Source organism: Grus americana, chromosome 2, assembly GCF_028858705.1.
Source record: "Grus americana isolate bGruAme1 chromosome 2, bGruAme1.mat, whole genome shotgun sequence".
Taxonomy (NCBI): domain Eukaryota; kingdom Metazoa; phylum Chordata; class Aves; order Gruiformes; family Gruidae; genus Grus; species Grus americana.
The window spans coordinates 135,901,392-135,927,928 of record NC_072853.1 but is presented as its reverse complement, the minus strand read 5'-3'; the positions used below and the strand labels follow the sequence as shown (position 1 = coordinate 135,927,928).

General features: G+C 40.9%; 1 protein-coding gene across 14 annotated transcripts in view; it reads left to right on the top strand.

The window, feature by feature from the left end:
* Nucleotides 1–26,537, top strand: part of HDAC9 (histone deacetylase 9) — a 484,926-nt gene that overhangs the window by 188,364 nt on the left and 270,025 nt on the right. For 9 of the 14 annotated variants that reach the window (XM_054816933.1, XM_054816932.1, XM_054816938.1 and 6 more), the window contains exon 1: nt 18,697–18,880. In XM_054816933.1, coding sequence (XP_054672908.1) covers nt 18,775–18,880 — 106 coding nt within the window. In that variant the 5' untranslated portion in view covers nt 18,697–18,774. The other 5 variants (XM_054816934.1, XM_054816931.1, XM_054816943.1 and 2 more) reach the window with 3 other exon arrangements.

Sequence of the window (26,537 nt, the reverse complement as noted above, 5' to 3'; positions counted from 1 at the left end):
CTGCACAACATGATGCAGACTGAGGGGAAGGAGGGGAATAGTGAAAGGGTGGTAATGAATTTGCGGACACTGTTCTGGTGGTAGTCAGAAGATATGCTGAATTGGCTAAATGAACAGTGTTACAGTATGGCAGGTTTATTTGCATGTCTTGAGCATGTTTTAAGCCAGGCATAGGAAAGTATCCATGGAGAGCTGAAGAAATACTAGAAAATTGGACATCTCAATTTTTATTTTTATTTTTTTAATACATCCTAGACATATTCACAAAGCTTTGCTGTATGCTTTTCAAGCTTGTCCTGTTTGGTGACATTGAACATATGCTTTTAAGTCATTGTATCTTGGTCAGTCTCAGACTGATAAACAGTGTGGTTTTTCCCAAACTGCCATTTTTCTGTGTTTGTTTTTCTAGCAGGCTTCCAAGTTGCAGAGTAACTATCCCTCTTCTGCAACCACCTCCCCACTCCTCCTCCATTTCTATTCAGGATGCAACTCCCTTTCTGTGCACTGTGGGAAAACAGTGTTTTCTCTCATGGAATAAAAAGCCTACCTTTGTTTCGTGTTGGCCAAAAATAGGGCTTTATATGTCTCTGTTATCCATATAACAAAGGATAAAATTGGCTCTGGAGAGATGATTACAAATGATAAATATTAAGTATACAAGCCTCATAGTATGTTGTCAGTGTCCTTACATCAGTTTTGACATGATGAGTCTTTCTAATCAAAGGAAAATTATGCTTTTTGGATGCGTCCCCTTTCAGTTGTTTATCCATTGGTAATGTACCAATTTATAACGTAAAAGTGTTGAAGTCAAGAGTTGCCTCTGTTGTTTTGAATATGTGGCAAAGCAGGAGAGATCTCTCCTCTGTCGTTGGCTTTTAAAGAACTAGATATTTCCAGGAGGAAAGAGACACAATGTTAGTAGCAACAAAACTTAAAACATGATGTGGGGTGATTTCTGAATGCTATAACCACCACTGACCTCTCCAAAAAATGGAACGAGACGTGACAAAATTGGCTGTTTGAAGTTTTCTTTGAATTCGAGGACTGAAAGGAAGAATTTCTGTAGTTGAGAAAACAATTTCTGCAGCATCTCTATAGACTGCATAAAATTGAAAGTATGCAAGTACAATAAGAAAACAAGTGGTAAGGAATACATTCTGAATTGTATTTGGTGAAGAATGTTCAGGCTGTGAATAAGAATAAAGAAATTGCAGGGTACGATGTCTATTAAAGGATCAAAGAGTAAGAGACTAAGTTGTGAAATATAGTATAAATATAGACAGAAGAAGATTAAAATGGAGAATTAGTGATCAGAAGCTTCTGGGAGGAGAGATTGTGGAGCATTCTGTGTAGAAATTATAGAAAGCAAATGCAAGAGAGAAAACAGTAAAAGGGAGAGGCATTTATTATGCACGAAAAGAATGGGAGACCTGATAAATGTTTGACATGAGCTATTCTTCGAGGAGCGCTTTGCGTCTGCTTTTTGAGTTCAACATTCAGCACAGATTATGGCGGTTAAAATCCTGTGAAATGAAGTCTGAATTAATGGGTTTGGAATGAATATGACTTCTAATGATTGCAGGGTGTTTTCTTAGCTGGTAGCAGGTCAATGGAAGAGCTTTTCTTGCAGAAGCAGGCAGGTAGCAAGTCTGGGGGGGGTCTCCAAGCCCCTGGAAGAACAGGAAAGTAGCAAAGGCAATGGTAGTACAATTATAGTACAAAGCCGCAACCTCTTCTTTTAGCTGATGAAGGGGGATGCATTATGTTCATCAACACAACAAAGCCTCTTCTAAATAATTTTTTCAGCCTGGATGGAAATCATGGCTGTATGTATAATCTCCATACCTATTCAGATATGGAAGAAAAGAACAATTTTGCCCAGTAATGTCAGTGGTTTTCTGAGCAAAGGAGCTCAATTCCTTGTATGACCTAAGGAGGAGAGTTTGAAGCCAGGTGGTGGGAAGAACTGCCAGGTATTTGGAGACTTCTTCACAAACAAGAGGCTAGCATGGGAGGAACATCAGAAGTGTGTTTTGTCTGAGGTTTTAGTAAGGGAAGCATGGAAGTAGTCAACATTTCACTAGTGAATGAAAGATGGAGTTAGAGGAGGAGAGCGGGACAGACAGTTGTGTCTGCAATAACTGAAGAGAGACTAACAGCAAGAAAGGAAAGATGCAGAAAAAAATGGTCATCAGTTAATAATTTTCTCTTGGAAAACGCTGTCCTTTTTGGTGGGAACAGTAAATGCAGAAGGAAAGGATGACGTTTATAAACACAGGCCCCACAACAATACACAGACTGTTCTTCTCGTCAGTCTGAAAAGGAAAATCCTACAGAAACATACACCTCTATTTGCAAGTGAGGTTTCCAGACTCATGGGAAAGGGTATAAAGAGGACTGGCTAGTTTAATGTTGACTACAGCAGAGGTAGTTTATCGCGGTCAATCATTGTTCAAATATCCATATGCCAAAGATAGACCAAAAACCAAGTGACCATGCCAGGTCTGTGCTGGAGATGAAATAAAGGGAGCAGGTGTGTATGACCACAGCTTCAGCTGAATGGAGAAAAAAGTCCTTCAGTTGATCTCCTTAATTCATCAATGTACAACAGATTCAAAGACAGAAATGTTTGCCCAAAGGTGTGCGTTTGGTTTTTAGGATTTTTTTCAATGCCTTATCTTGAACTAAAAAACCTAATTTTTTTCTTTAACATAAAGCACTTAGTGTTTACATGAGTGAGATTCACTGCTTTCCACAACTGTTGATAAGCTGCCTTGTTTCTCCTTGTGAATGGAAATATCTCTTAAGTTGTAAGCCTGAGCACCTAGAGAGAGACATAAGAAAAATTTTTTTAGCCATGTTTGGTTTTTTTGCAAGTGGCAATGTTCTGTTTCCAGAACTACGTAAAATGTTCTGAAGAGAAGGACAAGTTAAGGGAACACAAGTGAAAACAAAAAGCTTTTGCAATATGAAAGAAAGCACAGGCTTTTAGTGTGGTTGTCTAACTTTTGAGGAAAAACCAGCTAGTGCTGTGGTTTGCGGAAATCACATGCAATTTTATTTCAGTAATAATCAGCTATCTGAAATAATACAGGCTTTAAAAAGCACTGACAGTCATGGACAGTAATCAGAGCCTTGCCAGTTCCCTGTGGAAGAATGCAGATTACCATTTCCTAACTGACTGTGTGCTGTAGAAGTAGTTTGGCAAAAATGTTTTGGCTGAAAGAAAGGGTATGTTCTCCGCCTTCATGATGTTTGAGCACCCTTAAAGCAATTGTCCTCTAAATAGTGAATACTGCTGTTTATTCCTGTTAGACAGATGGGGACCTGGAACACAGAGTGTTATGGGGCCTCTGATCACTGGAAATATGGGATCGGTTACTTCAGCTCAAGAGTGCTAAATCCCGAATGCCCTAACGACCAACTAGACCATCTTTTTTTTTCTTTTTTTTTTTTTTAAACATTCATTAACCATCCCTCATGGGCACTTTTAAGAAATATATAATGGATACATAGATTTAAAAAAATTTCACAAGATCTTTTTCAGTGTTACCACAGGAAAAGTAGAAAACTATACGCAAAAAAAAATCAAACAAAAAAAAAATCCACTGGGATTTTGTATGTATCTAGCAGGTATTTCCTTTCTGTATGTGAATAAAATGCAAATTTCCTTCTTGGTATTGCCAGACTAACACTGCTGCAGGTCTCACTTTCTGCCAGTGAAGAATTACATTGCTTCAGGTAGAGAGACGAATGTTACCTTGTCAAATATGGGAACAGGCCATCCGTGCAAGTCAGAAATAGATTACTGGCTCCACATGACAGTGAATGGCACGAGACATGCTCGGGCTGGTTTGCTCTGTTGTATCTGAAATCATGTAATGCTGCTGTACTTTCCAAGAGGACAAGGATTCAGTCCTCTTTCAGATCGGATAGGGTATTATTATATCTTGTCTCCAAAATGAAAATTTGAAAACTGTATTATTAATTGTAACAATGAGCAACATTAGTTCTCAAGTTTGTGTGAGGCTTACTGTGTATTATTTTTCTGCTGTGCAGATGATAAAAATAAATGTAAAGCTTATCAAAAGGGGTGGCCAAATGATATGGATTGTTTATCAGCCTGTGACGCCAGCAGCATCAGGAACATCTCTTTGCCCTCTCAGTGCACAAATGGCATGCTCCGATTGCTGCCTCCTCTAGGATAGGAAAACTACGCGCTAGCGCGGGAGTTTTGCCCATCAGCATTGAAAGATGTGGAGGAAGCAGAGTCTGTTAGCTAGTCTGAGTCTTAAGGTAGCCTAAATTTAGTCTGAAATTTTATGAAAAGTAAAGGCATCAGCCAAATTCTTGTAGAAGTTACTTAACCCAATATTCCATTTTCTGCATCATCAGAGAATGCAGTTTGTACTCTGTACTTTGTATATAAACTAATTGAAGAATACCGTTCTCCTTTTCAAAGGAGACCTTAATTCTTTATTTAAATAATGCATTTAAAGCTATATCATCATGAGTACAAATTGTTAGAAACTTGAGGTTTTAAAAAAACCTTCGTTTATGGAGTTCTAAGACTTTTTTTTTTTCTTTCCCCTTACTATTCAAAATACATCTGCTGTTGACTTTGTGCATATCTTTAAATGATGTTGGCTAGTTTGGGTAGTCAGTTATGTTGATTATCTATATTGGCTTGGCTGTATAGATTTTTCTGTGATTTATCAGTCTCTTCAAGAAGCAAGTCCTCTTGAATCTCTGTCATGCTACTGGAGAATAGACTTCTGGGGTAGTTCAGCACTTTCAGGAGTACTTTGAACTCCTGTCACTGTGCTTGTGGCTTGATGAGGCAGAGGACCCGGTGGCAATAAAAAGGTCGTGCTCTTCCTTGTGCTTTTGGGGTCTTGCTTTTGTTGCTTGTGCTTTTTGAGCTGCATTGGAAAACTGATCTGGTTTGGCTTAGAGTGAATGAATGAATACATGTGAAAACTTGCCATGCAGGACAAGGACAGGAGAGGAGCAGGAGCATGTAGGGAACTCTTTAACATGGTGTTGCCAGCGAAGCCCCTGCGTCCCATCCAGGCAAAACATTGTTCTACTGATCAGCTGTGCAGTGGTGCCGAGACTGCTGCAGTAGCTTGTTTGATTTAGATGTTCCATAAATGTATTGTTTAGTACAGATGGTCTTATTTAGGACACAGTATTTCACAATGCTCCTTGAGAAGAAGTGGCTGAAGGAGTTACCATGATCATTCAGTCCAGCCCTCCACAGCTGCAGGTCACTCTGTAGAGGATAGCTAGCCACTGAGGGTCTACTGACCATCTCTATACCTTTTTTCTCTCCTCCCACTGTAACAGTACACACAAACCCCTGCAACATCCCATGACAAGCTTATGGTATTTCGATCAGAAGACGAAGTATCACAAAACAGCTGAGTGCCAGAAAAAGAGTGTGAGAAAAAAGCAGTTACCAAACTTGTTGGTTGCTGGTGTCTGCAGTGCTAAATAACTTGGCAAAAAAATGAGATGGGAGCCACAGTACTAGAAAAGACTGACTGATGAAATATTTCTGTTGGCAACCATCCTAGTGTATTTCTAGCCTGAAATTCTTGTTGGTAGGTATGCCTTGGAGATTTCCCCTTGCAAATATAGTTAGTTGCTCGACTTCTCAACTCATTCATTTTCTCATGAGTCCCAGAATAGTCATACTGCATCTCTGAATCGCTGGAGGCTTTCTGCTGCATCTGAGAGGACACTAAATGAACAAAAGTGAATGTAATGATTTAGGCCCCAAGTCAATAACTTGATCATCACATGTTTTAAGCTAGATACTTGCTTATGTACCTTTCAGCTTTAATTTTTTGTTTGCGTCAATGTATGTGCACTTTAGTATTTCAACTGTGGTGTGTGACACCAGTAGCTGAAAGTGCGTTGTTTATCTGTTCATATTTTTATGCGCACACATGAGACTTATATGTATAAGGTCTCTAAGAGAAATACACTTTGTATGCCTGTAAATACTGATCAAAAGAGAATGCCATGATTAGATAGCTTACAGTTTCATTTTCTTTGAAGCTGTCTAAATAAAACCATCTCTGCTGTGTTACTTCAGGTAAATTGCTCCTTAAATGTAAGGTTGTCACATTTGTGTATAGTCCAAAAATGGAGAAGAAAGTTTGTTGAGAATGGTAACCAGATTAATATTGTAAAACATGAGCATGCTATTTTTAGAAGCATTCTTACTGGCAATTAAAAAGAAAAAATTAAACTTGACTAAACTTAAGCCTGTTTCATCACACTGGTAATATACTTATGTGGGGTTTTTTCAGCCGTATTATTATGGTACATGGTTTTTTGGCGGTGCTTAATTTTTCTGCACCCTTTTATCAGATAACACAAAACCAGACTCCTAGTTTTAGTTATCTTCCTTTTTCTTCTGAGACATAGAAAGCTTGGCAAATAAACCATTTGTGAACTGTATGTGCACTTTTTAGTTGTCCAAGTTTACTGTCTCCACTTTTTTGCTGGAATTGTGGCAGAGGTAAGGAGAGGAGATGGAAAATACAACTAGGTTGTGATTTATTTATTCATTCCTGTGGACATAGTCCACAAGTGATACCTGTTACCTTGAACAATCTAGCTTTTGTCGCTGGTTACTTTTAGCCAAAACTGCCACTTAGCCTGTGTACAGCATTATTTTGTGGGCTGCTGAAAACACACTCAATTTTTCATAGACTGCTGATAACTCTTTAATTGCATTAATTTCAGATTCAAAATGGAAAAAAATATATATTCCAAATCTCAGGGAAATGTTCTTAGCAGTTTATTTCCCTGGCAACTGCTTTAACAAGCAGGGGACGGGGCTGGAAATGAAGTGCAACCATAACATACACAGGCCCGTCCATCCGTGAGTGATGACTGATGAGGGATCTGACTTGTGGTGGTTTAGAATCTCTGATTTGTTGACTGAAAGGTTTTGGTTTTCCTCCCATTATCACCTGTCCTGCTGTCCTGTTCTGTCATCTACCAATCGACAGAATATGAAGTGCATAGATGATTGCCATAGAGCTATGCTATTTTTAGAACAGGCCCTGAGCTCTAGTTTGATCCTACATTTTGACCGCTCAGAAGCTTAAGCTCATCTAAAATAGTCTGTCATCTCTGCTTGTGGCATAGGGATTCCAGCATTTGTGAGTTATTTCTCATTTATTAATTCATTTTTGGAGTGCCCTTTCCCAACAGCTCGTCGGATTGAAGGGAATATAAGAGCTTTCCTCTCCCAGACTCTTTGCAAGATATAAATAGACCTGATTAGAGTTGATTAGAATGGTAGTGTTGTCTGAACATGGATTCAATGTATGTTCTTCCTGGTTCCTCATGCTTTCAATGCAGATTATCAGTTCTGTCCTGTGCATTTTTTTAGCCATTGCATAGCAGTTTGATGCTCAGAACAATTTTGCAGTTCTTGTGTGAACACTTCTCCTTCCACAAAACTGTGGGGCTTGGGACCAGCCTTGTTCCTTTGTCCCAGATAGCTTGAGCACTTGCCTCTTGCTACCAAGAAAAGCCAGAGATGGGGTGGCTGAGGGATGTGTGGAAGCAGCAGCTGCAGCTGCCCACATCTGCCTGCTGAGATGTGGCTTTGCTGGGCACTTCCTGTACCCTCCCTCTCCATTTGTTTCATCCCTTCTAGCAAATTGAAGATTGTATGATTTGGTTAAATGAGATTGAAGTATGGATAAAAGCTTCATTGGGGCTGATTCTGGCCTTAGGAATATCAATTGGATACCCGTATTTACAAAAGTCACATTTGTGAAACATTTTGGCAGTATCACAGTATGTTATAAAGACGTTTTCAGTTACAGTAAGTAGCCGCATTAAGATTTTCAAGGTGGTTTACTTAGCTGGAGGGAGAGGTTATATTTAGTTGAATGTGTTGTAATTTTCCTTTCAGAATTATGAAACCTTGCTTTCAATTGTATTTTGATTTATTTTCTCTTTTGCAGTCTATAAATTTGTTGCTTCCACAAGGAAAATTAAGATCATACTGCTCCTAGGGAGAAATCCTGATTTTATTTAAGTCAGGCAAAACAATTACAGTTTACCCACTAAAGTCACAGTTTCATCCTTTTAACATTGCCTCAAAATCACCGGCACAGTAAAAACAGCTCCCAAGCTGATGTATTGATAACGTTTTGTTCCTTATCAAGATGAGGAAGAAAGTTAGATGAAAACTGTACATTTGGAAAAAAACAGAAGAGGACCAGGACCGAACTTTGCTGCCATCCTGGTCCAGCTAACCAGGAGGGTTTCGTGTGGTTTCATAACAACATTATTGACCAGCGTAAGATGTGACCTTTTCATGGCACAGTAGCGGTCAACTTGTTCCTGCTCTCAGAGGCACGTTTGTGCATGTAACGCTGTTTCTCCATGAGCTTGAATACTCTCCGGGGAGGGATGGGGGAGCTGGGAGAGGACGGAGATCCCACAGCCCAGCATGCGGCCTGGCATCTCAGGTCTGTTCCTGGGCCCACACATTAAAGAGGACCCTTTTTTGTGCTTCATGTGAAACATTTTTTCTTGGCTAAACTTCCAATGGCTTGTAAAGGCAGTTCTCTAACTATATTAATTGTTTAATATTTAAGAAAAACTCTCCTCGCTTAAAAATTTAATAGGGAAATTGTTGTCCTAATCCACATAGGTGACTTTATACTGTGGTTGTAGCAAGTTATGTAAAAGCCACCTAGTCCATGACTCCACACCTGGATTTAGAAAGACTCTACTTTTGAGATCTAATTGAGTTAAAAGGGCAGCTTTGAATAGCAAAACAAAACAAAAACATGGGTTTTGTTTTGTTTTTCACAAAGACTTTTTTTTTTAAGATGTTTATAGTGAACTCCATTGTGCCACTCTTGTAAAAATTACCGTATCTCACAGGAAAATAAACATATTTTGGATTTTAAAAAAAAAAAAAAAAGGAACATACACCTCTGCTTTTCAGGAGAGGGTGACTTAAAATAAGAAAACTATTCCTGTTGTAGGAAGAATTATTCTATTCAGTTCTTATTATTCCTATCAGTTAAGCAGTAATTCTTACTAGTTCTTAGTAGCTTCAGAGGTACCCCTATGATCACCAAGTCTGACCTGTATAACTTGGGGTCCTAGAAGAAAACCTTCGTTACATTTGGTCTACAGAGGTGTTAGAGCTTTCTTTCCAGAGATGTGGCTGCTTTTGATGTAAAGCTCATTTATACGTTGCTGCGGTGGTTAAAATGTGTGCCCACTTCTTGCTTGAGTTTTTCTAATTGATGGATTTTTCTTAAAGCCTTGTTTCTTAAAATATAGAGCATTTTACTACACCACTGAATATCTTGCCCTGTGTATATACAGACTGTGCCACGCCACCTCTGAACTTCTTCAGTAAACTTAGTATCTCAGGTCTTCGAGTTCCCAATTTCCAAACCTGTTTTTTTTCTTATGGCATGTCTATCCATCCTCAGTTTTTCAGCATTCTTTTTCAGGTATCTATACTGGAACAAGTTACAGTATCCCAAGAATATTCTCTTTGATATATGGATATCACCTCACTACTGTTACTCAATATAACCTTGTTTATATATCCAAGGATTTTATTAGCCTTTTTGGTCCTGGTGTAATCCTAGGAGCTCATATTTAGTTGGCTGTCTTCTGCTGTGATCCTAAATCCTTTGCATAGCCATTGGTTTTCACAGTACGGCTCTCCAGACAGCAAGCATGGCCTACATTTCTTGGCTTAAATCCAAAAAACCACTTAAACCTAGGCATATATTACAATCTAGAGATGGTGTTCCTCGTGGTTCTCCAGCCATAGGGACTTAGTAGTCTGTCATCCAGGAACTCTCAATGTCCAGGTCGGTTGATCTGATCTACCAGACCACGAGGCATCAGGAAATCCTGTGCAAAACACTGTGTGGAGGTACAGATTATCGGCTCAGTGTATGTGCAACAAGCTTGAAATGCCTGAAGTACACTGAACGTATTGCAATCTCCCATGGGTTATGTGCTCTAGGGTTGCTTTATGTCTGTCCATCCCAGTGTGTCTAGTGCAGCTAGATGTGGCAGATGCAGGGCACGTATGGACTAGAGTGTCTCTAAGCAAGCTGGGCATCAACGTGGAAGGGCCAGTAAATCTCGTATTGCTCATATCTCTACTTGCCTCATTAATGGCATAAAAGGGGCAAAGTGCTTTGCTGGTCAGAGGCATTTATTGGTCGATAGCCGATGTTGCTTTTGGCTATGTGGCTTGTGTTATTTGTATGCAATTTACCTCAGCCTTGCCACAAAATATGGAGATTTTAGTTCCAACCTGATAAATAACTGTGTCAGCAGAATAATTGAATTTCGTATGTATTTCCTAAGCTAAATATTATTTATTTATTTGATAGCTCTCTGTGTGTTTGTTTTGTTTTTTAAAAAAAATTATTTGAGCTTTGTGATTCAGGAAAGTACCCTTGAATTTATGAAGCCCTGAAGCATATGCTTAACTTTAGCCTTGTGCTTATAATCAAGCATGTGTTGTTGAGGTGTTGTCCTGAATCTAGGACTTAATTTTGAGTAGAATTATTTATGCGAATGGAAAGGCGTATTTTAAGAGCAGAAAGAAGTGATAAGTCATGAACTAGTGCCAAATTAGCCTGAGCTAATTTGCATGAGAAAGATGCGAGACTCTCTGTATTGTTATATGTGAGATGGTAGAGACCCATACATTTATCTGGCATAGCGCTCCTTATCCTCAAAACTTTGTATTATTCTCCCATTGTTTGTCACAAAATCCCTTAAAGCTACAGATATGCCTTTCTTTGTCCCAGAAAATTCCTTTGAAGCTTGCATTAAGCTTAAACACGTTTAGAATCACAGTTTTCGCCTCACTTGAAAAATGCCTGTCATGTAGTTTCATGGCACTGCAAAGAAGCAGTAACATGTATTCCCACACAGGCAAAGCCAAAGGCTTGCTACGCGGAAAACTAATCAGAGACATTCCTGCACTACATCTTTCCAACCAGAGCACGTGGATTCAGTGATCCATTTTTACTCCCCTGGGGGTCTGGAATACGGTTCCTTAGTTCCAGGAGGGAGCAGAACCAAACCGCTTGAGCATCTCCCCTGATTTCTTTCTGCTCCCAAACCATCTGCTACACTGTGGTAATAATCTTCTGCTGTTCGTTAACGTAGTTAATCCTCTAGCATAAGCTGTAGTAATTTATGCTGGATGTGTGGGTTTCACATGGCACTAATGGTATCTAATGAACTGTGGCTGCAGAAACATCTGTTCTGTACAATAGTTAATTTTTTTTCTTATTTTAATCCTGGTGATTAGATATACAAAAATAGTTAGGAGCTCTTTAGGCTGCAGAGATTAGAACTCAAAACTTGAGTACTGAAATAGGCCAGATTTAATATTACCCGTACAACCTCAATTTAGCTCCCACTTGTTTATGCATTGTTGGATATTGATGCATGTTATTACCTGATGCTTTTTCATAGAATACTTGTCAAATGAAAAAGGGGCTGAAGGAAGGTTGAATAGGAGACCTGTAAGACTGCGGTATCCTAATTTAACCATACAACTAGAAGCTAGAGAACATGTCTTTATTTAATTTTGTATGTAATATTTATATGAGACAATTGAGCAATATGGCAGAAGAATCTATGCAAGAATTCATTTACAAGTAAGAAAACTGCAAAAGCTGAAACTAAGCTATTAATATTAATGAAGGCTGTGCTCCAGAATAACATGAATGAAAAATGGGATATGCTAAAACCAAACAATAATATACTGTTTGTACTTAACAAGGAAAGTAAGAAGAGAAAAGTGCTACTTAATTATAATGTTGCAGAGTTAATAATGCAGTAGAAATCTTAGGTCTTTCTAATTTGAGTGCTTAATTTCTCAGTCTTAATCTTGCACTGATGCGGTTTCCAGATTTAATTTCCTTATATTTATTTGTTTTTAGCAACTCAGAAGGCAAATAAGAGGAACACATTGTGAAACCCCTGTAATGAGATCTTAGTGCTACTAACATGCCTTACATTTTCTATAAAGTTGCTGATTGCATTTAGAGTCACCTCAGCAGCGCTAAATCGTTTCAACAGTTTACTCTTACCTCCAGTATCATTAAAGTTCTCCAAGTTTAGGAAATGCATTTCAAAATCAGAACAAAAAACCTCATGTTCCTGTATGAAAATGTCACCTTATAACATGCATAGCTTCAAAAATAAAAACCAGATTTTCTTCAGGCATGAACCCTTTATCCTTTCCCTGCGGGTCTGTAAAGGAGCTATTTAAACCCATGTGATCGTGCAGTTAAAGGCTGGGCTGACTCAGCAAAGTGTTTAACTATGTGCTTAAATTCTATTGTGATCAATAGAATTTGAGCATGTGCTTAAATATTATGTTGAAAAGGGATAGATTTACGCATGTGTTTTAAAGCTAAGCGTGTATCAAAGTAGGCCTATAATACATCGAAGCAAGTCGGAAGAATTCAGGTTGTAAAAGCCCTACCTTTGGGGTGACTGACTTAATAAGTAAAATATTTTAATATATTTTTTATATATAATCTAAAATATAATGCACAATGCTGTAGTTGTTATGGTCTGTGAATTAGCTAACATAGGCTAGTTTGTGTCTGTTTGTTTAAAATACATACGCCAAAATTAAGAACACTTGTAGCCAAATATCTGAATGTACATTTCTACTCTTGAAAATAGTTTGCTTTTATTTAGTTGCTGAAGTATTTGAAGTCAGTCAGAGCTGTGAATGCTATCTTTAAAATGCAGCTGCATATGTAAGAAGTTATAAACACATATGGGTGCCTAATACTGGCATCCCACACTCCAGCTTTTCCGTGTTCTGACCTGTTTTTAACTTATTCCTCCAGTGTTTCACTGTAATATGAGACTTGATTATTTTGAGGCACTGAATCACTAAACAGGGTCATGTTCTGGTTGGCTCAAGGGCATACACAATTCCACTTTTTTATTTACTTCTGTCTATAAAAAGCTTTTTCTGTGTTAGAGAAGATTTCTGTTTCTACTGGTGATCCCCCTTGCACTCATGTTAAACATCTTCTGCCCTGCACCGTCAAAGTGCCGCGTATTTCCCACAAAACATTTGGGTTAAATGTTCATGATACCAAATTGTCAGCTGTCAATAGTACGACGGTGTGTGTGATGTTTGTCCCCTGTCTTGCATTATAACACCCTACCTGTCACTGTGCTGCCACTACCATGTTCCTGCCCCTTTGCAGAGCTGGTATTTGCTGTCTGCAGAGCTTTTCCGCTTCCCCGGGAGGAGTGCTCCTGGCAAAAACTGGAGGAGGGAAGAGAGAAGGCAAGACGAGGAGGCTGTCGAGCAGTAATAGGTGCTAACTTGAGGATCCTATAGGGAAAACATGATACCAGACCTGCTGGTGACAGATGGGGTACACCTGTCTCGAAGGGGGAAAAGGATCTTTGCATCGGAGTTAGCAGGGCTCATTGAAAGAAATTTAAACTAGATTTGAAGGGGAAAGGGGATGAACCCAAGCTCACTAGAGATAAGCCTGGGGATGGCACGCCAATGCTTGAAGAACGGTGCGCTAGTGAGGTCCTTTGGTCTGCCATCTCAGTGGAGGTAGGGGATGGAGAGCCATGCAACAGCAAAGGCACAAGGGTTCTTGATGGGTTAGAAACCGTGGAAGTGCCTGAGGACAGTCACATAGGAATTAGGGCTTCTCCCCCCAAAATGGTGGTGGGGTTGATAGCCCAAATGAAGTGCATCTACACCAATGCACAAAGCATGGGCAGCAAAGGGGGAGCTGGAAGCCATTGTGCAGCAGGAAAACTGTGACATAGTTTCCATCACAGAAACATGGTGGGATGACTTGCACAACTGGAGTGCTGCAATGACTGTCTATAAACTCTTCAGAAAGGATAGGCAAGGAAGGAGAGGTGGTGAGGTAGCCCTGAATGTTAGGGAATGTTTTGACTGTCTAGAGCTTGACGATGGTGACAATAGGGTTGAGTGTTTATGGGTAAGAATCAGGGGGAAGGCTGACGAGGCAGATATCATGGTGGGAGTCTGTTATAGACCACCCAACCAGGATGAAGAGGCAGATGAAGTATTCTATAAGCAGCTGGGAGAAGTCTCACAATCGCTATCCCTTGTTCTTATGGGGGACTTGAACTTACTTTCTGCTGGAAATACAATACAGTGGAGAGGAAACAGTCTTGGAGGTTCGTGGAGTGTGTGGAAGATAACTTGCTGACACAGCTGGTGAGGGTGCCAACTAGGGAAGACACCCCGCTGGACCTGTTGTTTGCAAACAGAGAAGAACTTGTGGATGATGTGACAGTTGGAGGCTGTCTTCGGCATAGCGATCACAAAATGATGGAGTTTTCAATTCTTGGAGAAGTAAGGAGGGAGGTCAGCAGAACTGCCACCTTGGATTTCTGGAGGGCAGACTTTGGCCTGTTCAGGAGCCTGATTGACAGAGTCCCTTGGGAGGCAGTCCTGAAGGGCAAAGGAGTCCAGGAAGTCTGGACATTCTTCAAGAAGGAAATCTTAAAGGTGCAGGAGCAGGCCATCCCCATGTGCCAAAAGACCAGCCTGCAGGGAAGACCACCAGCCTGGCTGAACAGAGAGCTTTGGCTGGAGCTCAGGAAAAAAAAAAAAAAAAGACAATTTATGACCTTTGGAAGAAAGGGCAAGCAATTCAGGAGGACTACAAGGATGTTGTGAGGTTATGCAGGGAGAAAATTAGAAGGACCAAAGCTCAGCTAGAACTTAATCTAACTAGTGCCATAAAGGACAATAAAAAATGTTTCTATACATTAACAACAAAAGGATGGCTAAGGAGAATCTCCATCCTTTATTGGATGCAGGAGGAAACGTAGTGACAAAGGATGAGGAAAAGGCTGAGGTGCTTAATGCCTTCTTTGCCTCAGTCTTTAGTAGTAAGACCAGTTGCTCTGCGGGTACCCAGTCCCCTGAGCTGGAAGACAGGGAAGGGGAGCAGGATGAAGCCCCCATAATCAAGGGGAAATGGTTAGCGACCTGCTACACCACTTACACACACACACACGTCTATGGTGCTGGATGGGATCCACCCCAGGGTACTGAGGGAGCTGGTGGAAGTGCTCACCAAGCCACTTTCCATCGTTTATCAGCAGGTCCCAGTTGAGTGGAGGTTAGACAGACGGCCATCTACAAGAAGGGCCAGAATGAGGATCTTGGGAACTACAGGCTTGTCAGTCTGACCTTGGTGCCTGGGAAGGTTATGGAGCAGATCATCTTGAGTGCCATCACGCGGCAGGTACAGGACAACCAGGTGATCAGGCCCAGTGAGGATGGGTTTGTGAAAGGCAGGTCCTGCTTGACTAACTTGACCTCCTTCTATAACAAGGTGACCTGCTTGGTGGATGAGGGAGAGCCTGTGGATGTTGTCTACCTAGCCTTTAGTAAAGCCTTTGACACCATTTCCCGTAGCATTCTCCTGGAGAAACTGGCTGCTCATGGCTTGGACGGGTGTACTCTTCACTGAATAAAAACCGGCTGGATGGACGGGCCCAAACAGCTGTGGTGAATGGAGTGAAATCCAGTTGGTGGCCGGTCACAAGCGGTGTTCCCCAGGACTCAGTACTGGGGCCAGTTCTGTTTAATGTCTTTATCAGTGATCTGGACAAGGGGATTGAGTGCACCCTCAGTCAGTTTGCAGACGACACCATTTTGGCCAGGAGTGTTGATCTGCTTGATGGTAGGAAGGCTCTGTGGAGGGATCTGGACAGGCTGGATCGGTGGGCCGAGGGCAACTGTATGAGGTTCAACAAAGCTCAGCGCTGGGTCCTACACTTGGGTCACAACAACCCCCTGCAACAGTACAGGCTTGGGGAAGAGTGGTTGGAAAGCTGGCTGGCAGAAAAGGACCTGGGGGTGTTGGTAGATAGCCGGCTGAATATAAGCCAGCAGTGTGCCCAGGTGGCCAAGAAGGCCAAGAGCATCCTGGCTTGTATCAGGAATAGTGTGGCCAGCAGGACTAGGGAAGTGATCGTCCCCCCTGTGCTTGACACTGATGAGGCTGCACCTTGAACACTGTGTTCAGTTTTGGGCCCCTCATTACAAGAAAGACATTGAGGTGCTGGAGCGTGTCCAAAGAGGGGCAACAAAGCTGGTGAAGGGTCTAGAGCACAAGTCTTATGAGGAGCAGCTGAGGGAACTGGGATTGTTTAGTCTGGAGAAAAGGAGGCTGAGGGGAGACCTTATTGCTCTCTACAACTACCTGAAAGGAGGTTGTAGCCAGGTGGGTGTTGGTCTCTTCTCCCAAGTAACAAGTGATAGGACAAGAGAAGAGGCCTGAAGTTGTGCCGGGGAGGTTTAGATTGGGTATTAGGAAAAATTTCTCCACCAAAAGGGTTGTCAAGCACTGGAACAGGCTGCCCAGGGAAGTGGTTGAGACACCATCCCTGGGGATTTTTAAAAGACTTGTAGACATGGCACTTAGGGACATGGTTTAGTGGTGAACTTGGCAGTGCTAGGTTAACGGTGGGACTCGATGATCTTGAAGGTCTTTTCCAACCTAAATGATTTTATTATTCTATGAAAATTCTGGTGTCAGCTGCTGCAGTTTCTGTCTGTCCAGGGGACAGGCCCTTACTCTTAAGCAGGACCAGGTCATTTGGCACATGGAGGAAGCAAAGATTTGGGGTAATGGAGGAGACCTAAGCCACAGACCTCTCAGGTGCCATCAAGTATCCAAATATCACAGTACTTCGTTATTGTAATCTTTTCTTCAGTAACACAATTATGAGAAGTTTAAAAAAAAAATTGTAGCTCTTGGCTACAGTCTGTCATGTTATTTGAAGATCAGACAGCTGATTGTCAGCTGAAATGCAGAACCAAGCTTCAAGTATCAGGAGATTCTTGCATCCTTAGGAGCAAAAAGTGATGGAGATAGTTGAGAATTTGGTGGATTTCTAGAAATCTCTGAGATCACCTCTGCATTGGCTTGTTGATTCTGGTGAGGAATCACGTCCCACTGGCCACTGTTTCACCCCTAAAGCAGGGATGTGGAAGGGGACTCATAATTTTGGTAGGTGAGTGGTCAGTGTGCTGTATCATATGTGTAGGTAGTTGACAGACTTTAGGTCAGCTGTGTAACAAGTGCTGTAAGGCAGAGCAGGTCCCGGACAAGTAACATACCATCTGTAACAGAGAAAGGAAACTTATCTACATATAGGTATATTAATCAGCAAACAAGATATGCAACTTTTGAAATACCGTTATGAAAAATAAACCTCATATAGCATGTGTGAAACCTGCAAGACAGAGGAGCGTGGTGCTGTTGTCTGATACGCTGTTGAACGCTGCTCTTCTGAAAGCACATCATCTTGTAAAACTGAGAAAGACGCCGCACAAATTGCCTAATGCTTCTAAAAATAAGTGTGAGCTGCTCAGCCCCTCTCCAAATTTTAGCAAGTCAACCGAATAGTGCATAGTCGGTGAGCGTGTCTAACGTGCTGTGCCACAACTGGTGACTTACTATAAGAATTATATCAAGCATGTTAAATACGGAAAGGCTGCTTATAACTGAACGCACAAAACTCGGTCCCTTGTTAACATCTGCCACCAGCTTTTGCTTTCCCCCCAGCCCTGTTAGCTTCAGAAATCGTCTCTCCCAAGGCGGCTGCAGGTCCTGCAGGGAGCAGGCAGCAGCCCGGCTCCCCCGCCAAAGCCAACTGCGGCGTAGCCAGAGAAACGGGCAGCAAAAATAGAACAGCAGGATGGCTGCGCGTGGGCGAGGCAGAAACCACATCGCCAGCAAAACCTCCCAGCGTTATTTTAGGACCGATGCAGCGGCCGTGGCGTTTTGCTCACTTTTCACAAAATACTCCCCAGGGGAGGGCAAGGAGGGAGAGGGGCGCAAGTCCTGGGCCAGGAGTGTTTCTGTCCCGCTCCCTGCCTTCCCTTCCTCGGTCCCCAGCTTCTCCCCACTGAAACGGGCTGGGCAGGAGGAAGGGGTTAATCGCGCTCGAGGCCGAGCGACGAGGAAGGACGGCCGGCGGTTTGAAAGACAGAGACTGGACAGCTGTGTTTGCTGTGGTATTTTTAAACACATTAATGCAGGCTCCAATCACCCGGCCATGCTTGACCTATTTTTGGCTCAGGCCGGCCATTGTTCTATTTCTGCCGCCGCTGGGCCACGCGGGTGTCGATTCAAATGCAAATGAGTTATCGCTGCTGCTCCCGCCAACTTCGCCCAGCCGCCCCGCCGAGGGAGAGCCGGGCAGGGAGAGGAGAGGGGCGCAGGGACAGCAACACTGGTCCGGGCTGGGGTAATTCAGACAAAACCCTCGGGGGCTCCCGGTCCCTGGAAATGGGGCTTATTCAGTTTGATGGTTTTTAAGAGGCTGCGTTTCCCCCGCCCCGCCAGAAATCCCAAAGCGCAGAGATATTTCTTCATTTCTTCTTCCACCTGCCGTTGGCTGCCCGAACGCAACTGCTCAAACTCGGCGGCGCACAGCCCCCTGCACGCTCACGGCTCCCTTCCAGCAGGCGGGGGCTGCCGAGAGTGGATTTGGGGTTTGGGTTTTTTTTTTCCCCTCTCCCGATAGATACTTGTGCAAATGCCTAAACGTTGCTAATTGCCGAAGCGTATTATTTTACAACCCTCACTGGAGGAGGTAGGACTGCAGAGGGTCGTGCCCAACGCCCCTGTGCAAGTGCAGTGATGAATCTCTCGTGTAGCTGAAGTGCAGACCAGTTGGAATATGCTGCAGACAATTTACGAGAGTGAATCGTGTTTTTCCTCAGATGGGGTTTCTGGACGTGAACAGCTCTTGGCTCAGCAAAGAATGCACAGTATGATCAGCTCAGGTAAGAGACAGCTCCGTACCTCAGACTTCAGTGGCTGACTGGGAAAATACAGCCTAGCATGACAAGAAAACACCCTTCCTTTAAAGAAGTGACTTTGTTTTTGTGGGCTTTATGTAAGTTGTTGTTAAATATTTATGGTAATATGTTAGATAGCAGCTTCTGCTTTTCTGGGGAGTTTGTCTCCTTCAGTCTGCTGCTTTCCAGCCAGAGCAAAACACTCACAACTGAAATCTAGTTTGGGATTCCGTGTTTGTTTTGTTGTGTGGTTGCAAAATGGGGCTCGTGGTACAGGCTTCTTCACAGAGAGAGGCTTCCTCAGACAGCCCTTGTCAGAGGCTGCAGTTAGAACCCCTCATAGGCAATTCTGGTCATAGGTCTATTGTAAACAGGATTTGGTCCTTCTGTGAGTTTCCTTTTCTCTAGTTTGCAAACAAAGGGAGTTTAATACTAATCCCTTTCTGTTTTCATGACAGTGTTACTTCAAAATGTCTTTAATATGCATGGGTTATTTTGTTACTTTAAAAATATTTGGGAACCTGGCAATGGTAGTCATATGTAATGACTCGCTGACATGTAAATTGGATGTGTTTTTTAATGAAGGCATTTCAAAACTGTCCTGAGAGAACACTGGACGTTTCCTCATGTATTTGAAGCTATCTTTGTATTATCTAGTTTCTTTGCTAGCTATGTTTGAGACCTGCTAGTGATGTACTCAGGATGAATTAAATTGGAAGAATTGTTGCCATTCAGATAAAATGTCGATTTAGACAGCTAAAAAAGTCAAAATTTCAGGTTACTCTTGTCCATTCTCTCTTAAACTCTGTGAATTCCAGTTTTGTTTTTACTAGGCTGAAACTCTGTCTTTTGAGGCAAAAGGTTATCTGCTTTATATCTTTTCAGTCCTAGGTTTCTGACTTTGTTTTTCATAAAGGTGGCTTTATAGAGGACCTATATGTAGAATGCAGGGTGATTTGTTTACATGTACTTTAGTCTTAGTTTACCTCTTTTTTCTTTTTCTTTTTTATTTTTTCTTTTCCTTTTTTCTTTTTCGAAACTTGGCAGGGCTTCTCAGTTTTAAAGATTATGTGTGTAGACCACCATTCTCTTCACATACTGCCTGTTTTGGTACACCTGTTGAGCCCATGTTTGTTTGTTTTAAAAAACCTGTTTCTTTATCTGCTTTATAGAAAAAGAACTTAAAGTTTTACTTGTGTTTCTTTCTTACATACAATTTTAGAGTAGACTTTTAGTTTCAGATAGGAAAATAGATTGTGAGATATTGTGTCAAATGTTACTATCTTTCCTGTTAGAAAAGACTTAGGTATGTCTTAACCTCATGATTAGTGTTTTTCAATATAGAAAGCCAAGGCTACCTCATAATGATTATAGACTGAAGGAGGGAAAAGCTGTTATGTGCAGTTTAAAATAATGAGAATATCTAAGAGGAATAGAGACTTCCAACTGGTAACATTTAAGATTGGTAATTTTTCTATTCCTTTATAAAGCTGCTGGGTTGCTTTGTTTCTTATTGGATCTCTCAAAGAACTTACTGTTTCTCTAGCCATCTAGAAGAGATGTTGATCACCGATTACAGTTCCTTTGTCAAGGACAGAAATCAGGTGAAAGACTTGTTTACAAACACGAACAATGAAGCTCCTGCAAAAACAGTGGGTAAAAGCAGAAGTTTCTCTGAGAGTGTTATAGTTCTGCAAAGCCATCTACAGTGTCAACCTCTCGTTCAAGAATTATTGCTTTTCTTTGGTTTTCCTGAACAGCTCAGCAGGTGTCCAGTGCTTTTATATTGGTCACAGAGATAAGACTGACTGTTTCCTCTCCCTCCCCTTGGGTTTTTTTTTAATACTATGTCAAGTTGAAGTTAGTTGTACACAAGTGAAAATCTGTTTTTTTAGCTCACTGCACTACCTTGTAACTGCCAACTAACGTTGCTTGAGTAATAGCAATTTTCTCATTTGAAACACAAGAAAGGGAGGTAATTTTCTGTAAGTTTATAGCTTTGCTTTTCTTCACTGGAGACAAGAATATCATGTAACAGTTGATTTTTATCTGATATTACATTAGGCCCATATAACATAAACAATTTCCCCTGTAGTACCAAGTAGAATAGTGGGGGGTGGGGGTGGGTGAGGGGTTTAGACTTTAAAAAAACCCAAACAACTTAGTCAAGAACATTATCTAGGTAAAAGATGTTTAAGTATATATTCTGTAGAACACAAAATATTCCTCGTTGTTTCTGTTGGCCTTTAAAATACACAACTAGACTGCAAGTAGTTGACATTGTATGTAGTCTGCAGTTTAATTCATGTCACATGAAACCACAAAGCCTGGTGCTTCTGTTGATTACCTTCAGTTCCCTTGAATTCAGGGTCTTGCAGGATCATGCCTGGTAACTTTGCAGGTATTGTCTCCCTCTACGCTGCATATAGGGGAGAAAGAAATAGCCAGGGTATGACGATGTGCTCTAGTGTTTGGAGTAGCTCGAATAAGTCATTTGAATTTTGTTTATCGCAGTGCCCTTACTTTAAAGTTATTTTCACTCGCATGTATGTGACTTTTGCTCAGGTTAAAAAGTTGCAGATATTTAAGAAAAGAGCAGATCCCTGAACATTCACAGCCTGCACCCTTGATATTGTTGAAGCAAGCACAACTTAAACACTCAATGGATTTCTAGGTTTGCTAGTTTACAGATGCAATGGGCATGTATTATGCAACTCTGATTTTAAACTGGGCTGGAGCCACCCTCAAGGAGGACAGATTCAATGGCCACTGCATAAGTGTTTGCAAAGCAAACTGTCTAATAAATTTCTGACAATAGCAGGCATAGGAAATACTTCTGTCATGAGAAGCAGTTCTTCTGGTATTCCCTCAATTACTGCTTTGCCTGTCTGTCTCCATCCCCACTTGTAAATCATACTATGAATGAGATGATCTGGATAGGTACCAATCAAAAGTCTAATTATGAATGGAGCAACCTAGATCACTACTGACTCAAGAAGCTGTGTAATTTGCAGACACCTACACCTTACAGCAGAGAGCAGTTTCAGCTATCTTGAGAAGACTGAACTATATTCTTCCATATGGTACTGTTGCTCTAAAATGCAGCAGTAAGTGCTGTGTGTCTTTATTTAAGAAAATGATGCTGATGTATTCTTATTTGATACCGTAATTGTTCTAGTTTCATGATTTAAAAAAATAGATCTGGAGTCTAAAGCCTCTTATTTAGGTGGAATTACTATTTAACTATGCTGTTGCTTTAATTTTACCCAAAAAGTCTCAACTTCCACATGTGTGCACTGCCACAGTGGACCCTAGCATTCAGCTGGCCTCTTAATCTTACCACAATACAAGTAATAAACTCGAAGTCCTTGAAAAAAAGCATTTGGTGCAGCACAGTCCATGGCAAGAATGCTCATTAAAATGTAATCAACAAATAACTAATGCAGGGCTACATTACTCAAATAGATGTCAGTTGTGTGAAGGAGAAGAAGGAACCTACCCAGCTTTGGTATCTGTAGATGGGGGACTTTAAGAAGTAATGCCGAGTTCATTAACTTCTGGTGATTTAATATATTGTGCTGTTTTTCCAAAGGGTAAGGTCACTACATTTGCTTCACTGCCTATATTTTGATGTACTTGCACTGGTCTGCCTAAATTCCTCCTTGGCTTTTATTGGATAAGGCATCCTCTGCTTCCTGCCTAAAGCTGATGTGCTGAAAAATCAAGAGTTCAAGGAGATCTTGAGCTTAAAGCCTTGGCTCGTCACCAAGTTGACAGGTGACCTGAGCAAGTTACGCAATTCTGCTTGCGTCAGCTAACACTTCTGTGGAGTACGGAAAATGATACCTGTCAGACTCAGGAATCTATAGAGCAAAACTATTCTAAGGGGAATATAATGATTCAGAATGATTAATTTGATTGACTTCATCTACCTACAGGCTTGCAAAACACCTGCAATTTCAGAAATGTAGTAAGTGAATGTACTCACAGTATTTTATTCTCTGCACCAATCAGGAAATTCAAGCTGTGTCACTTGACTATAAATGACAGAATCAATGCTACATGCATCATTCTGTACGTGGGTTGACAGGTCCTCACGAGCTATCTTTCCTCAGTAAACCACGATGTATGACATTTATATGTTGTATCTATTGTGTGGCCACGTGACCCTGTATACATGTTTGTACACATGCATTTATATTGCTTTCTGGGAAAAAAGCAGAATTTGCTCTCCCGTGTTTTTTTCTGGCCAAACAAAACTTTCACATGCTCAACCGTTCCTGTGGAGAGGCTGCAGAAAGCAAATTCAGTTAAAGGTTTGCTCTGATATTCACGACATACTTGCATATCTGAATCAGGTAAGGTAAACTTCTTACAGATAGAAAATGTTGCATATGTGACATCTCAGGCAATAACTCTTCAGAGAGAGCAAGAATAGATATGCTGAGCTTTTACTTTGTGATTCTCTTCAGAGTAATGAAAAAAATTGAGTGTGAAAATTCAATTCAGGGAAGTTCTGGATAACAGCCAGAGAGGCTTTTTCAATGCCTGTCGTAAAGGCTAGGTAGAAAAAAATCTAGTGCTTCATAGTAGTAGCTGAAGTATTTGAATTAATTGTTAGGGAAGAGTAAGGCCTTAGCCTTACAATGAGAAGAGACAAGCAGCAAAGACCTGTAGGTCTTATGTAGTTAAAATCTCACTGATTTTGAGTGGAGGCTCTGCCCAGGAAGGTATGCTGGACAAGACATTGGTTATGAACTCAGTTGAACAAAAATGGGGTAAAATGGAACGAAACTGCTTTTTTTGTTTTAAGTTATCGAGAAGACATTGAGTACAGACCAATGTTGCCAACTTCATGTGTCCTTTAATGCTGTAATATTGCTTTTTCTTTTTTTTTTTTTTTTTTTTTAATTTAACTCCCAGCTCCCAGGGGCAGCTGCGTGTTTACCTGACAATCTTACTTTGTATTAGAAGATGTATTTATAAGTTGTGAGAAAAGCCTGGAATAAGAATTTCAAAGTACAAGATTGACGAGAATGACAAGCTACAAAAGCTGGAAAATAAATAAAAAAGAATGCAGAACATAATTTCAAAACCTCCTTGAGCCTCTTTCTTGATAGCATTAAACACTGCATTTAATACAGAGGTTCACTAGTACTGGCACTAGGACAGTAGCTGCCCTCTCTTTGGTGTGTTGAGCTAAATCACTTTATTGGAAAAGAGCTTTTTACTTCAGCCGTTTATTATTTTAGCTGTTCAGCTTTCTAACACCTATTGGTTTGCACTGCACTCAGACACACACGGTTTCAGCCAGAGCTTTCCCTCCTGTAAAACTATGTATAGAATCCATTTAGTTCGTTAAGGTTTGTGTTGGGTATGAGGAACACTTGTAACTCTTCCTTCTACCAGAGCTTTAATCAGACCTCTGTTTCTGTACTGACTGCCCAGCCCCTTTCTTCTGCACAGCCCTTGCAGAGAAAGCAGAATAGAAAGATAGCCTGCAAATGTATGTGTATATACACATTAATTTCAGGGTTTGGTATAGATGATGGGGAAGGTTTCAGGGGTCGTTGCATTTTAACCTTTCCCAACTACCATTGTGGGTGGGGTTTTTATATGGTGGGTGCAATCCAAAATATTGTAGAGAAAGTAATTGGCAGATATTATTGTTAAACACCTGAAAATCTAAAATGCCCTGTTCTATGGATCTCTTTAACAGGCTGACTCCTCTGGGTCAGTTATTCTTAGCCTAGTTATTTTCATCTTATGGCATTACAGGTCTAAGATTAGCCTGTTAGGCGTTATCATGCCATCTGAGTTACCTCCTAATATAACTGTACACCGGAATGATTATTTATAGACAGAGCATTCTGTCATTTTTGCTTTATTTCTGGTAGTTTAAATAAAGAAGAGCAACATTCAAGAAAAACCACAGATTCCTTCCTGCTGCCAAAACAACATGATAACTGCCTGCTGAGGGGCAGGGATATTATTTAAAATGTGTGCTTGCAGCAGATGCAAACATCCTCTTTATCTCCCCCACTTCTACTACAACTAGGTACCTCAGGGTACCACTGCTCCTGTCTCTTCTGGAGGAGGGAGAGGAGTACCCGACTGATGCACTGAACGACGGAGAAGACGGGGTTGTGGTTGCTGATGAGAACAAGGATATCCAGGTACTATTTTTAGGGGCTGGCACTGTCAAGCTCCATGTTCAGTGTGAACATGTCACATATGCACAAAGCTCCTCCAAAATGGACCCCTCTAGTTTTGTTACATAAAAGTGATGTCTGTTATTCAACGAGCCTTCTAGGTGCTTCTCACAGACATAATGGGAAACTTCAGCAAATTGACACACTTTTAGCAAACCAGTCTTTATGGCTGCTTCACCAACATTTCTGCTCACTAGAAAAACTTGAATCCTAGAGCAGAGTTGTCATTCAAAAACAGAGTGAGGCATATTCCCTCCTAACGAAGTTCATTGGGATCTTTGTGCTTGCATGTGTTTAACTAGGAGCAAGATTTTAGTGACAGTTTGGTAAAGAGCAGCGGAAATAGTAAAGTGGCAGATCTTCAGCTGGGTGTCAGTGCAGCCTCTGACTGTAGGTGTTGCTTGGGAAGCTGGCAGTTTATAAAATAGTGAAATATTAATAGATTATAATTTTCTAATGAACTCCATCTTTTCTTTTTTACCTTTCTCCTCTAAATAAATGGTGTGTTTCTATCTTTGTGCACATTCTGGGTATAATCAGGGGGCACCTGATTTGTTCTACTTTAAAATGTTACTGGTGTAAAAAGGCTTGCAAAATCAGTGGAAGCCTTTGCATGGCTGAATGATACGGTACTGATTTCACTCTTCCATTATATAATAAGCAGCTCGTTTCTTCTTGTCAGGCTGGCAGTTCTGTGTATGACTGTAAAGGTACTTTGGCATTTAGTATAATCTGAGCATAGCCAACACATCTGTTTTATTTGTTTTGTGTCTCCTGGTTGTAAACTCCTTCCGGCTTGTGGATATACAAACATGACAAGAGCTCCAAGAATTCAAGCCCTTTGTGGATGAATGTGCTTGAAATGCAGGATGCTTTATTCTAATGATAACACGTTCCTTCTAGTAATGACACTGAATATCATCAAAGGCAGACAAGAGAAGGAATGGAATGAATTCTTTGAAAATGCCAAATATATAAATCATGTTTTTACAATCAAAGACTGTTGTTCTCTTTCATGATCCCTGTGGTTGAAGGTATGCATGCCACAGGGAGGAACCGCAGCTATTCAATTTCAGTGAAGTCTGGAATGGAATAATGAGGAAGCTTAATGTTAATTTAATAATTTCCCCCAATTGTTCTGTTCTTAATCCAAGTTTCCTTTTTCTTTCTTGGTGCCCAAGGCCACTACCTTGTTGTGCAGTAACAGTGTGAGAGGGAGTAGGGACAACAGACCATTAGCGCTTAATCTTACATAGAGACTCTTTTTTGTTGTTTGCTACTCCTGTGTAAGTTTACTAAATTGTTAGTGATGGCCTTTTATTTACCTGTTTGCAACTCCTTTTCTTGCAGAGTCAGTAAGTTCTTAGTTCTCTTCATCTACTTGTTTGAGGTCTAGATCAACATCCCTATTGAAAAATATATATTTTTCC